This window comes from Lissotriton vulgaris, chromosome 5, assembly GCF_964263255.1.
Source record: "Lissotriton vulgaris chromosome 5, aLisVul1.2, whole genome shotgun sequence".
NCBI classification, from domain to species: Eukaryota; Metazoa; Chordata; class Amphibia; order Caudata; family Salamandridae; genus Lissotriton; species Lissotriton vulgaris.
The window spans coordinates 59,081,356-59,094,973 of record NC_141693.1 but is presented as its reverse complement, the minus strand read 5'-3'; the positions used below and the strand labels follow the sequence as shown (position 1 = coordinate 59,094,973).

General features: G+C 49.0%; 1 protein-coding gene across 1 annotated transcript; it reads right to left on the bottom strand.

The window, feature by feature from the left end:
- Positions 1–11,639: 11,639 nt before the first annotated feature.
- LOC147710151 (mitochondrial import inner membrane translocase subunit Tim22-like) lies at positions 11,640–12,807 on the bottom strand. Its single transcript, XM_086919943.1, has 2 exons — positions 12,196–12,807; positions 11,640–12,088 (listed from the first exon to the last, which is right to left on the bottom strand). The coding sequence occupies exons 1-2, from the start codon at positions 12,410–12,412 to the stop codon at positions 11,739–11,741; spliced, it is 567 nt and encodes a 188-aa protein (XP_086776069.1). The 5' UTR covers positions 12,413–12,807; the 3' UTR covers positions 11,640–11,738.
- Positions 12,808–13,618: the final 811 nt, after the last annotated feature.

Genomic DNA, 13,618 nt, shown 5'->3' with positions numbered 1-13,618 from the left:
GTATGATATTTTTCAATTTTGGTGAGTTGACAGAGTATTTTGAGACAAACACATTCCGTTTTTGTGCTTCTTTGTGTTTTTGTACTAATAAATCAGTACGGTTTTTCTCAATGGCTTTGTTTTGCGCTGTACCCAGTATGTCAATCGGGTAGCCTCTTTTTATGTAGTTTTCCTTGTATTCCTTGATATACTCCAGGCATTCATCCTGTCCTGTGACTATTCTCCTAATCCTCAAGAATTGGGAATATGGTAGATTCTTCAATAGATTCGGAGGATGAAAGCTGTGATAAAGCAACATACTGTTCTTGTCAGTAGGTTTACGGTACAAAGAAGTGTTGATCCTTTCTCCTTCAAGCTCTACCATCACATCCAAGTATGCTATTTTTGATCTACTGATAGTATGTGTCACCTGAATACGTGGATTCCTTGAATTCAATATTGTAATGTTATGATGTAGTTGCGCTTCTGTTCCGGACCATATTAAAAAAATATCGTCTATGAAGCGACAAAAAAATTCAAGGTGTTCCGTCCATTCTTTGTGGGCAAAAACGTGTTCTTGCTCGAATTTTGCCATGTAAGTATTGGCAAATACTGGAGCCCCAGTAAAGCCCATTGATGTCCCATTCAACTGCATGTAAAAATTTTCTGACCATTGAAAATAGCTGTTCTTTAAACAAAAATGTGTTAGCTGCAATAGGAACACCGGGTTGATGTCAATTTCTGGATGCTGCAACAACATCCATTCTTCAGCTTCTAGTCCGTCAGTGTGTCCAATTGATGTGTACAACGACACAACATCTATAGTACATAGAATGAATTCTTTGCCTGTTTGTAAATTGACAGATGTCAGCTTTACCAAGAAATCAGTTGTATCCTGTATGTATGTATGCCATTTTTGAATAAATGGTTGCAGAAAATAATCAATAATTTGCCCAGCTGGTTCAAAAATTGAGTTACAACCTGCCACTATTGGTCGAAAAGGTGGATCTTCTAGCGACTTGTGCACTTTAGGCAACATGTAGATCTTAGGTTTACTAGGATTTTGTGGCATAAGAAATTTGGCCATGTTCGGTGTAATCCAGTCTTCATCAATGGCTTTGTCTATCAAAGATTGTAATATCTTTTGGATTTCACTTGTCGGGTCTTGTTGTAGCAGTAAATAAGTGTTGGTATCATTAACATGTTCTTCCACTTTACGTTGATAAAACTCAGTGTTCATAAGTACCAATGCACCCCCTTTATCCGCTTTCTGGAATGTCAACTCTGTCTTTTTTGATAATTGAACTAATATGCTTCTTTCCAATCTGTTCAGATTATTCAGTATTTTCCTGCTTTGTCTGTAGTTCAATTTCTTCATGTCCTTTGTTACTAGTGTTTCAAAAAGATCAAGTGTCTTGTGTGAGGTAGGTGCCTCAAACGTACTCTTAGGTCGAAAGACTTCTACTTTCCTTTCCCCTTGCTTTTCATCTGTGGGAACCACGTTGTCGAAAAAATTCCTCAACTTCAATCTTCTCATGAATTTATAGAAAGATACTTCATCCTCAAATTTGGAGCCCATGTAGGTAGGAACAAATGTTATGCCTTTGTTTAAAACTCTCTCTTCATGTTTAGTCAAGGAATATGATGAAATATTTATTACGAGGGTTTCCCCTGACTCCTCAATCCTTTTTTCAGTTGTTTCTCTTTTTCCTTTTCTTTGTCCTCTCCTGGTCTTTTTGTTTGTTCTTGTTCTGGTGGACGGTCTATTTCCACGACCTCGGTTAAAAAAGACACCTGTGGACTTGAAGTACTTGCTTTATCAGTTTGAATTGTGTTTGATGACTGTGTTGTTTTTATAGGTGCGCGGGCTGAATCTATATCACGGTCTGTAGCCAGACTTTCCTCAGATGAAGTTGTAGTTGGTCGTCGAGTGAAACGTCTCTGGGCATACACCTCTGCCCAGGTGTATGCCTCATTCAACTTATAATCAATCGTGTCCCTCTTGAACTTTCTTAGCTTAGTCTCCTGTAACTCTTTTCCGTATTCATCCAATTTGATGTTTAGATCACTCAAGAATCTCCCAAGTTCATCTTCTGTCATTCGTTCAGAGAGATCTGATTTGATAGCAAAGATTTCAGTTTTTAGTTCATCAATGGTTTTTGCTAATTCTTCAATGATGAGAAGAATCAAATCCAATGAGCACTTATTCAGTATTTGGTACCACTTCTCCATAAATTGGGAATTGTTCTTCAGGCGATATAGCATGGGTTTAATTGATAACCTGAGTCCCCTCGGGATTCGTTTGACCTTATGGTATTGCACCAACGTGGATGCATGTAATCTCTGGTTAAGTTCACGTCTTGATGCAAATTCTAATTGTTTCAATTGGTGACTTATGGATGTGCTGTGTGCCTGTAGATTAGTAACTTCACTGATTAGACCATATACTTCAGTTGCTTGTTCTGCTGTATATCCTCTTGTTGTTGCTCTATTTTCAGTTAAAGATGCTATTGCATCAAAAGACATTTTAAACTGATTATAATGACAGGCTGCCCCGGGACACCAAAGGTGGCTACCTGCGAGGGCGGCCATCCTTAGTGCCATAGGATGGCACGGACCCTGAGCGGTCTAGTGGTTGGCTGACGCGGTGGTCAGCCAGTGGTCAACCTGAGATTCCCCCCACGCGTGAGGTCATTTCCGGTCCTGGGGGAGAGGGGGGGAGGGCTATATAGCCCGGGGGCGAGGGTCAGGCGTCCTCTTTTGTTCCTGTGCAGCGGCGCGTAGACCCTCGCCCCCCGCCTCTGGAGAATCCCGCAGCGCGGACCCGGACTGCCCGGCGTTCTTTTTCGTGGTCCGCTGTCCCCTCACCCTGAGGCCGTTTTGGGCTGTCTCTCCAGCCATGCGGTCTGGCCGCGGTGTCCCTTTACACCGGGGATCGTTGTGCTGTTTTGTCGTCCGGGTAATTAGGTGAGTCAGGGTTGAGGGGGTCCTCGCTTCTGGCAGCGAGTTCGACGCTAAGGAGCGGGGTTGGGGGGAGGGGGGGGGGAAGAGAGGCCCGGGTCATAGCTGTGTTGTGTGATGAAAATGCTTCGGCCGCCTTGTGTATCTTTGCTGGGTGTTGATTTGGCCTGGCTGTTTGGGCGTGCGACCTCGGACCGGTGTACTAGAGTTCGAGTCTCATTCTCGGCACTTTCTTAGCATCCCGTATTCCTGGGAAAGTGCTCTGGTTGCGGTAAGGGGAGTTCATTTTGCTATGCGGGGTTTTAGGGACTAGGAAGCGGCGGGCCCTCTTTATGAGGTTAGTGTGACCTGTTCTCGGGCCGTGCAATTGACGAGGGCAAAAAGGCTAATTTTATACTGCTCCAGTGGGGGTAGCACTCTGTTTGTATACGTGGCATATTTTCAGGCATGTCATGTCCGCTTTGCATATTTTCAGGCATGTCATGTTCGGTTTCACGGGTGCGTGGAGTGGGTAAACAGTGGTGCATATTTAACGTCGTGGCGCTGAGCTTCGGTAAATTACTTAAGATCATGCATAGCGGGTGTGTGTCTTTGATAGCCGTGGTCTCAGTCATTGTCCCTCGGTCGTAGTTATAAGTTGGTCTCAGTCATTGTCCCTCGGTCGTAGGTATAAGTTATCACTGATTCAGAGTGGGAAGTAGCCTGCTATCGCCCGTCCCTCCCCGCCACCTTTCGGCATTTATTTTTCTATCGCCCCTTTTCATGGAGGGACAGATGACGTCAGCAGAGGCTCCACTGCCCAATACAAGCCGCCCCCCCCCCGCCCCCCTCCTCACAGGAGGCGGTGATGTGGTAACGGTATACACCCTGCCCAGGGATGGGGCGGTGCACTTTGGTGGGGGTGGAGGAGCAGTCTGCTCCACGGGGGCTATGATACGCGGCGCATTTCTTGCATCCGTGGAAAGCACATGTAATTCCTGTGGGATCTGGAGTGCGGGGTATTCTAGTTACATACATTCGGCTTTTGTTCGGTCATTCAGTCCTCCGCTCCAACGCGCTAAAACAGTATTTTAATTTTCGCCATGGTAGTATTTCGTTCGACCTGTCTCTGTTCGTCCTTCTCTTCTTCCTCCCACTCCCCTCTGTCACCTCCTCCTTTTCCTTTGCCTCCTCTGCTCTGTGTGTGCTCATTCAGCAGGGGAAGGATAGCTCCGTGACAGTGTTTTGGGATGTCACGTTGGTTATGCTTTGGAATGCGGGGTATTCTGGTCACATACATTCGGCTTCGTGGTAGTGCTGTAATTGTGGCTTGTTTCCTTGGGTGGGGTTTAGAGGCCCTGGCAGGACTGGAATTGGCCCGGTTATCTCCCCGAGGTCGTGGGTTTTTTCGGGCGTGATTGGACACCAGTTACAGGGGTCTGCTTTGCCAGGCAATATCCTACCGCTAGGGGCCACTTGATGCTTTGACCACAAGTATATTTATTGATCAGTATAGTGACTGGGCGTAATATCCCGCCCTTAGCTGCGCCTGGGAGCTAGGGTTCTCGTTTTCCTGACCCCCCTCACAACAGGAGGAGCGGAGGCGGGGCGAGTTACTTCTCTTCGCTAGTACTTCAAGCGCTGACTACACTTCTCCTTTAAGTGTATCTTGGCAAGTTTGGCGGCAACATCCGAGTTTACACGCAGTCGGGCTGTGTCGGGTTTAGTAGGCACAGTTTCTGCATTTTATTTATGTGATCTATATAGCGTGGACTTGACCCGAAGGTGTCGGAGCGTTGCACAATAGGGACAAATCTGATACATGTGAACATTACCAAGGCATACGTCTTATTAGGAAGCAACTTGGCAAGCGCACGTGTAAGAAGAGGGACGCAAACGCTCTTGCTTGTAATTAACGTGCACAGGCAATTCCTGCCATAATCCAGGGAATGCTGCAAATAGGTGGGAGTGTTGGGCCCAGGCGGCCAAAGAGCCATTCAGTCGCAAACACTGTCATCTGTTCTGCTCACTTACCACAGTTCTCGAGTTTATTCTTCCCGTTTGGATTGCTAGGTCTGTTGGCGCAGAATGTTAGCTTTACTTGTTGGTCGCTTTGGGGTTAGGTCTCGCCTGTAGAAAAGATCAACAGCGCAAGGTATGCAGCCCGGTTCAAGGATGTCTGTCTACTAACTCGCAGCCTTTATCAGGAGCCAGTTGCCTTAAAAATAATAAATAAATAAATAAATAATTACAAAATAAAATAAAAGTTGAGTAGAAGGTCTGCTATAGTTTGAGCACCACGTGGTAATGGCGTCCAGGTACGGCCCATTGGTGGGGCACTAAGGTCCGGTGCAGAGAGTTAATGGCGCCCAGCGCGGCCATTTTGTAGGGACAGATTGGCTTATTGTCTGACTCTTGTGTATGTCTTTGTGGGCGGACATTTTGGAGGCACAACGTTTTTAGTATGTGCTTGTTTGGGAACAGTCCGGGACGGTCTTATGCATAGCAGCCCCTCCGATATTATTGGTTTAAGGGGAATACGGTGCACGTGCTTCCTTTGTTTGCAACTGTTGAGTATTATTTAGGCGCACTCTGCTTAATGCTTGCATGGTCCTGCGCGACTCCGCATTGCGCCTGAACTAGTGGGCCTGCGGGCGCGCTCCGTGGTGGCCGTCGGCAATTCACATGACGCTATGTGCATTGCGTGAGGTTGCTGTAGAGGAGGCAGCAGGAGAAGTTATAAGAGATCTTAGCCGCGCACGCTAGGTGGAGATACCTGGCCCCGCTGGAGGCTTGTGTATCAGTTACGGTGCCTGTGATTGGCATAGAGGTTGGATGGACATGGTCGGACTTCTGTACGACGTGGGTTTATTACTTTGTGGGGTATTATTGACCGGGCGCGGCCTTTTATCGGCATTCTGTTAGGTGTGTGTTTTAGTTTGTTGCCCTGGCCAGTGACGAGACTCTAATATTGTAGGCAGTATGACAGGTACTAGGGGGGAACCTCGTTTCTTCAAGGCAGTAGCTCCAGGAGGTTATGGGGAATTATGTTTACTTCCGGAATGTTCTTCAAGCCAGTCTACCTCCTCACCACGTAGAAGGTGCTCTGGGGTACACCTCATGTCAGATTGCGCCAGCATGTCTCTCAATTTAGGTCCAGGGGTGACAGACTCCGGTTTTCTAGTATGGCGGGCATTATTGCGGTGCCACGCGGGAGGATGCCTTACGCATCTGTGCGATATTCCATATTGGGGCCCCCTTCCCCAAGTAACATTGGGTATATAGGGAACTTATGTCACCTGCATACGAATTGGAGTATCTTGTGGAGACTAATATGACTATGGCTTGATTTTAATTAGGCTGAACTAGGGGTAGCAAAAGGTACGTTACAGGAAGTAAGGTGGCGTGAATGCTAGTTACAGAAGCTTTCTAGGTTTAGGTAGAGGGCTTTCTGGATTGCTTGAAAGGCAGTCAATCTCAGGCACTTAAAGTTCCGTAGGCCATGGTGGCACGTGGGCAACTACGGGAAGCATAAATGCATGTTACAGATGGAGCATTAATTATGTTTCAAGAGATATTTGTTGAGTATATGTTACATAAGGGTACCTAACGCAGGTAGAAAGCTATTCTGTACTAGATGGCTGATTCATAGCTCATGAACACACGGGTAAGACACTTCCTGGATCAAGGGGATTATCGCTAGCCTTATGTATGGTTCCCATTCTTTTATTAGAGGGCATAATTGTATTTGGTTGAGGTCATTTTGGAGGCCTGGGGTGAGGTGTTCTGGGTAGAATGGTAAGGGGTGAACAATGTTACTCACTCCTATGTGCATTTGTCATCTTGGCTGCGCATTTTATTAGAGCAAGCTTGCTTGTCTTCCTCCTTCCCCATGCAAAGGGCAGCTTCTGGCCATGCTCATTTCGGTGTCCTGCACGCTAATTCCATGCAGGTGTATAGAAGGGCATAGCATACCTTTACATGTCATTTTGTAATTTCCCCAAACCAGGCAGGAGTGCATTCAGGGCACAACACACATGCGGTAGTAATTTAGGTTACCCTTGGTAGATACTTAGCCGGGGGCCCCGGGTTTGGATCAGCTTTGTATTCGATACAGTCCAGCTGTTGGGATCTAATTTGACTTTATACAGTACAGCTCTGTCACGCCCTCTTAGGGAAGGGTTACTGACAGGCCTGGGCATATTTCCTGCTATTTCAGAAGGTGGTTCCATCTTTATACAGGGACGGGGTACGCGTTTGCTATACGTTTTCGCAGCAACTCACTATTAGTAATAGAATGATTGGGTGCCTCTTCCAACTGGCAGTTGGAGGGTCAGTTTTGCAGGCATCTCCCGTGCTGGGACAGTACATGTTCTTTGTACAGGACCTGGTGCGTAAGTAAGGGACCAGGAGCTGCGAGCGAGTTAGCATGTCGCTTTCTTGTATTACTGGTTACAGGCTGTTCTCAGGGATCTTCTCTCTCTTCTAGAAACGCACAGTCTTCGTCTTCATGGTCAATCCCTTGCCTTGCTGGGTGGCCTGCTGGGCGCGGAGCACGATCTAGGGAACAATACACTGGGGTCCAGTGATTGGGTTTCTGGGTCAGCACGTCCAGGATTTAGTGTAACTGTTTTCCAATTGCATGACAATGGGAACAAGTACACAGGCTCCACCCGTAGTATACAGTCAAGGCCTTAAAGTTTGGGAATAAAAGGGTGTGCTTGTTGCACTTAAGTATTGGGGTTATACTCAGGGATACATTAGCTTGTGATATCATGCACAAGGAGGGACAGACTATGTTTAAGTATTCACTGACAGGGCTCGCAGGAGGGCATCACTTTAATAGTGTAACTGGTGGAATTGTCTATGAAGCTATGCTGGGTTGTGAGCAAACATTGTGGAACGTGTTCACTTGATGTACAATAATACACCGGTACTCACTGAAGTATAACTATGTTATGCTTCCTGTCATGGCAAGTCACCTCCGGCAAAAGGAGGAGGGGTGCCCTTTCTAATCTCCTCGCCACTTGGTCATGGGGTACTCACTGGTCATACTGGTAATGTCTAACCCAGCTAGGCGAGAAAGTTTAGGCTGGACTTCTTCATGGTGGAGACGGCCCGCCGATGCTACTTTCTACAACAAGATAACGGCTTTTGAGCCAGGGTGGGGGTTGCTGGTACAATGCACCATCCCTTCATGATCGCTAAGTAGCACTGCTGGGCTTTTGGATATGTCCACTACAACAGGCACGAAGTAAGTCAAGACCATGGGTGGCCTTTGCTGTTGAAATAGCGTGTTGTGATTCCTGGGGCCCAGAATAATTCGACTCTTGCTGGCACGTTTCTGGCCAGATAGGGTTATGTCTCGACAGGAGGATCTGCATTTCTCTTGGCAAGAGTTGCTGGTAGGGCCCAGAGGTGGGCAAGTAGCAACAATAGTCTATTGAACGGCAAGGGTTTACACGGGGCCGAGGGCCCTCGGTTAGGTACTCTGGTGAGCGTTTGATCACAGACAGTAGTTAAATGGTTGTTCAGTGGAACCCGTGTAGCTCAAAAAAAAAAAAAAAAATGGTGGCCAGTTCATGAGGGACTATGCGAGAAAGCTTTATTGTGGCCTCTTAAGCTTGTGCACTAAGCAGCATCGACCATGTCAACAGATGGGCGGTTGGGAGTGTAGGGCTCCTTTTGTAAGAAATTTAGGGAGGCTATGGCGTAGCAGCCTTTTCAGGCATGATCAGCGCTGCACCTGAATAGATGGTTAGCACTACATTTTAGATGGGCCTGCATGAGCCACACAGATAACCCATACTTCCTGGCCCACGCCAAGACACTCATTTAGTGGGACCACAGCATTGCCAGTTTGCGATTCTCCGGCTAATTGCCACTTGGTTGATGTATTGTCTGTTTGCTCAGAATTTTGGGCCTGCATTAGCCACACATACCTCCCCCAGTCTGATCCCAGGACGTTCTATATAATGTAGAGGCAATATACAACAGACCAAGGAGGTGTAGGCAATGTAATAGTGCTGAACAGGTTGGGAATCGCCAGGTATTGCCCCGTACAACTGGTGGGAACTTATCTTGCGCGGCGCCCGCAGGGAAAGGTTACCTGCTGATTCATGCAGATGAAAAGCCCTGACCAAGTACCAGCTGCGGCGCGTCAAGGACGCTTGCTTAGAATTGGCTGGCTACAACAGACAGGGAAAAAGGTTTTGTACCCATTCATTTAGGAGAGGTGCTGCGACTACAGCTTTTCAGGCATGGCTGCCAGTGGCAAATATAAAGCAGGTGGGGCGCTGGGAGTCCAGCTGTTGCGAACGGTACATACGCTCATGAGCGGGTGACACAAGACTGGTTGGCGGTCATTGAGTAGCATGCAGCGCGTATTTCAGCAACTATTGGACGGGGGTGAATATCCACCAGACTTGCTAATTGTACATTTGGGAGGCGAGGAATTGGTCCCCTTGGAGCGCAGGGCCCTGCTGCAGTTAATGAGGGGCACGCTGAGCGATTTGAGCAATCTGTTGGGGCCGTGGCAAGTAGGGTGGTCTGGGATCACGCCTATACTGCATTGGAAGGGCGCTAGATCAGGGGGGGGTCATCCAAACTTCCCGCAAACGAGTGAACAGTGCCATGCGCACATTCACAGAGCAGAGGGGTTTCAGCGTCATAAGACAGTTTGTTGCACACCAAATGTAGGGGTTGTTTTGATGAGGATGGCGTTCATCTATCAGAAGTAGGGATAGCCATTTTCCTGCTGGACCTATCTGAAGCGATGGGGGCAGCGGGCGGTAAATAGAGGAAAGATAAAGGTTGGGGGGACTCTCGGACGGCGGCTGCCGCGCCGAGAGCCTTGGCGGAGTTACAGGGCGATCCAATACAGGAAGGTACAGAAGGGTACCCTCTACAGGAGCACCGGAAGGGTGCGTGAGCGATATATCCCCCAGGGAGATCCACAGTAAAAGGATCCTGGGGGACTGACGGCACCCCGTTAGTCCTTCGGGCGGTTGTGTACCTGAGCAACCGGGGGTTGCCAACGCTCTGCCCCCCGAGGGGGGGGGGGGTTTGAGTAAATGGGCGAACGAGAGGTTCGCCGGGGGAGGGATTAGACCTTCCCCCCCAAACTGATAACGCCCCTAAGGTTTAACACCGCGGGGGGTTATAGCTCGGTCAGGTGGGCGGGTCGCGAGGGGCGGCCTGCTCTGGATCGCCCGTAAGTTAACCCAACATGTTGGCATAATGTATATGCTAATAAACTGCAACAACTTTCTCCATCAACTTGTGTGGTGTCCGTTATTGTGGGATGGGGGGGTTGTGTGTAAGCCGGTACGGGCCGATATTGGCACTATGACAGGCTGCCCCGGGACACCAAAGGTGGCTACCTGCGAGGGCGGCCATCCTTAGTGCCATAGGATGGCACGGACCCTGAGCGGTCTAGTGGTTGGCTGACGCGGTGGTCAGCCAGTGGTCAACCTGAGATTCCCCCCACGCGTGAGGTCATTTCCGGTCCTGGGGGAGAGGGGGGGAGGGCTATATAGCCCGGGGGGCGAGGGTCAGGCGTCCTCTTTTGTTCCTGTGCAGCGGCGCGTAGACCCTCGCCCCCCGCCTCTGGAGAATCCCGCAGCGCGGACCCGGACTGCCCGGCGTTCTTTTCCCTCCCATCCGCTTACCCTGCTCTTGGGCAGATCGGGGTGGGGGGGGGCTACTACTAATGAATTGTTTTTGTGTTGCAGGCGGAGTTACAGGGCGATCCAATACAGGAAGGTACAGAAGGGTACCCTCTACAGGAGCACCGGAAGGGTGCGTGAGCGATATATCCCCCAGGGAGATCCACAGTAAAAGGATCCTGGGGGACTGACGGCGCCCCGTTAGTCCTTCGGGCGGTTGTGTACCTGAGCAACCGGGGGTTGCCAACGCTCTGCCCCCCGAGGGGGGGGGTTTGAGTAAATGGGCGAACGAGAGGTTTGCCGGGGGAGGGATTAGACCTTCCCCCCCCAAACTGATAACGCCCCTAAGGTTTAACACCGCGGGGGTTATAGCTCGGTCAGGTGGGCGGGTCGCGAGGGGCGGCCTGCTCTGGATCGCCTGTAAGTTAACCCAACATGTTGGCATAATGTATATGCTAATAAACTGCAACAACTTTCTCCATCAACTTGTGTGGTGTCCGTTATTGTGGGATGGGGGGGTTGTGTGTAAGCCGGTACGGGCCGATATTGGCACTATGACTGTGGGTGCTCTGGAGCTAAAGTGGGTAACGTTTAAGAAATGAACAATTGTGCACCGAGCACTCCTGGAGCATAGCCATTGGACGAGGGGCCTGTCCGTCAATGCCGGACCAGATTCGGGGGCGTTCCCGAGATTCTTTGGCTTTTGCCGACGTCACGCGACGTCAGCCAAAAGCCGGGAACGCCCCCGAATCTGGTCCGGCATTGCCGGTGTTCCTGCCTTCCTGCCTATTGGTGGGATGAGCCCCCTCAGTGCCGCTGCGCTAGGATTGGTTCTCGAGCTGCCGCATCATGAGCAAGAACGAAGGAGCTGCCCTCCCATTGGCTGAGGCGGTCGAGCCCCCTCAGTGCCGCCGCGCTAGGATTGGTTCTTGAGCCGTCGCGTCATCGCTGGAGCCGCCCTGCGATTGGCCGCAGCTTCGTTCTGTGTTCTTGATTTTGCCGGCTTAAAATTATAGACCGTGAGGGTAAATGTGCTTAGAAATAAAGACAGTGCGCTGGTCTTGTCACTTGGTCTCGCCATCATAAGTAGTTAGAATGCCACAAAATAAAATTGTCCTTAAAGACATAATTTTCCAGTACCAAGCTCTGCTGTTAACGTAGATAATAGTCAATGGCCGCAGAAAACGCTGCAAACCCACCACATCCTATAACACCAGCTTTTAATCCTGCTCGAAAGCCAATTGCGCCTCCTGTGATGCAGCCACTGATGACACTGTTCTTCCAATCAGACTTTCCACGGTACGATTCGACCAAGCACTCTGTGCAGGAGAGCATAGCTCCCACTATGGCAAAGTTCTTTGCATATGATGCACCCCTCTGGCCCATATCTTTGAGGACTTCCTTTGCTGTTGGCGTCCTGTAGGGATCTTTGGGATCAAAGCCTACATTGGTGTCAATGCCGGCTGTAAACACTCCAAAAGCTCCACCCAACACAAAACCACTTGTCGCTGCTCTTCATTGAAATATAATTATCCAACAAATCGGGAGTGGTATTCAAAAACAAAATATACTGCTTTTTGTAGATTCTTCGCATTAGTTTCCTTCCCGCCAACACAGGCCAGGGCCGCCTTGAACCCGCAGCTTTCCATAACTCGCTCCATACGTCGCTGCTCGGGACTCTGCTGCTGATTAGGGAATCCGGCCACACCCATCGGGTGCAGCGGTCGTGGGCCTCGCCGCTCACCCACCAGCTGCTCGAGAAGCATGCTGTACTGTAGATCCTCTTCAGTGGCTGCAGTGCCTCCCGGCTTCACGGGGGCCGCCATCACTGTTTCTCTCTGTTTCCTGCCATCAGGATTATGATGTTTAGGTGCCACAACCTCTGCCCGGTGTTGGCATCCGGTACCTTGATCCTTTGTTCATGGGGATCACTCTTGTTTTCAGGCAAGGATACTGGCAGTTTTCCAAGGACTTATCTGCTGCGAAGAACACTGAATGTGTAAGACTTGAGCACATCCTGGCACTGTCTCTGTTCGGCTCCTCCGTATTGTATAAGAACGACTATTGACTGATAACTATTGCTCTAGAGAGAGATCAGTTCCTCTCACACTCGCTATGCGATTAGTTATTACATAAGGGGACTGAACACAGTTTAACGTATGTTCGCAACATACAAATGTTAGAGAAGGCAAGCAAATCGTCTACTGATTCCATTTTATGTTCTTTTTTTTTTTTATTTGCTATGAATATGCAAAGTACAACCTTAAATTAAATAAAAAGAAAGTCCTAATGATAAAAAAAAAAAAAAAAAAAGAAATAAAGACAGTGAGTATGGTTTCAAAGTAAAGGAAGTTCTGTTGTAAAGTCGGCGATGACGAATTTTAGGTAAAGACAGCCCAACGTGCGGCTCGATGGTTAATTGCACATTGACACGCTTCAAGTGCTGGGTCACCCCTCTGCCCCTCTATCACCCCGTGAGATAAGTTGCTGGCGCTCCAGAAAGTCTCTGCATACTCATTTTAGGCTGGTTTACAGACGCCCACGGATTGCTTCTCAGATGGTACAGGGCCGTGTCGTGATTTTAACGTGTAAAAGGAAACTATGAGACAGAAATTGAGACCCCTCGGCAGTATGTAACGTGTCTGCCCCTGAGAGCTGTCCGCCCCCCTACCGCTGCCTCGGCTCCCGTTCCCGCACCCCCGAGACCCACAGCCTGCATCATATGCAGTATGAGTCACGGCAGCTGCAGGACACATGCGAACAACACACTCGACAGACACGTCTCCCCGTGTCCCAGCAGCGCCTTTAAATTGCATTTTGGCCATGAAGGGCTTTTCTGGGGGGAATGTATGCTTTCATTGAAGCGCTATATGCCACGAGCATGCATGGCGTCCTTGAGCCTCCGCGCAGACATAACGAATCCGGGATGACTGCTCTCGACCTGCTTTTGTCTATGCAGCAACTTCAATTTCATTTTTTTAAATATATTTTATTGCAGCTTTATATTAAACGCGCGTGACATAACCAAGCCG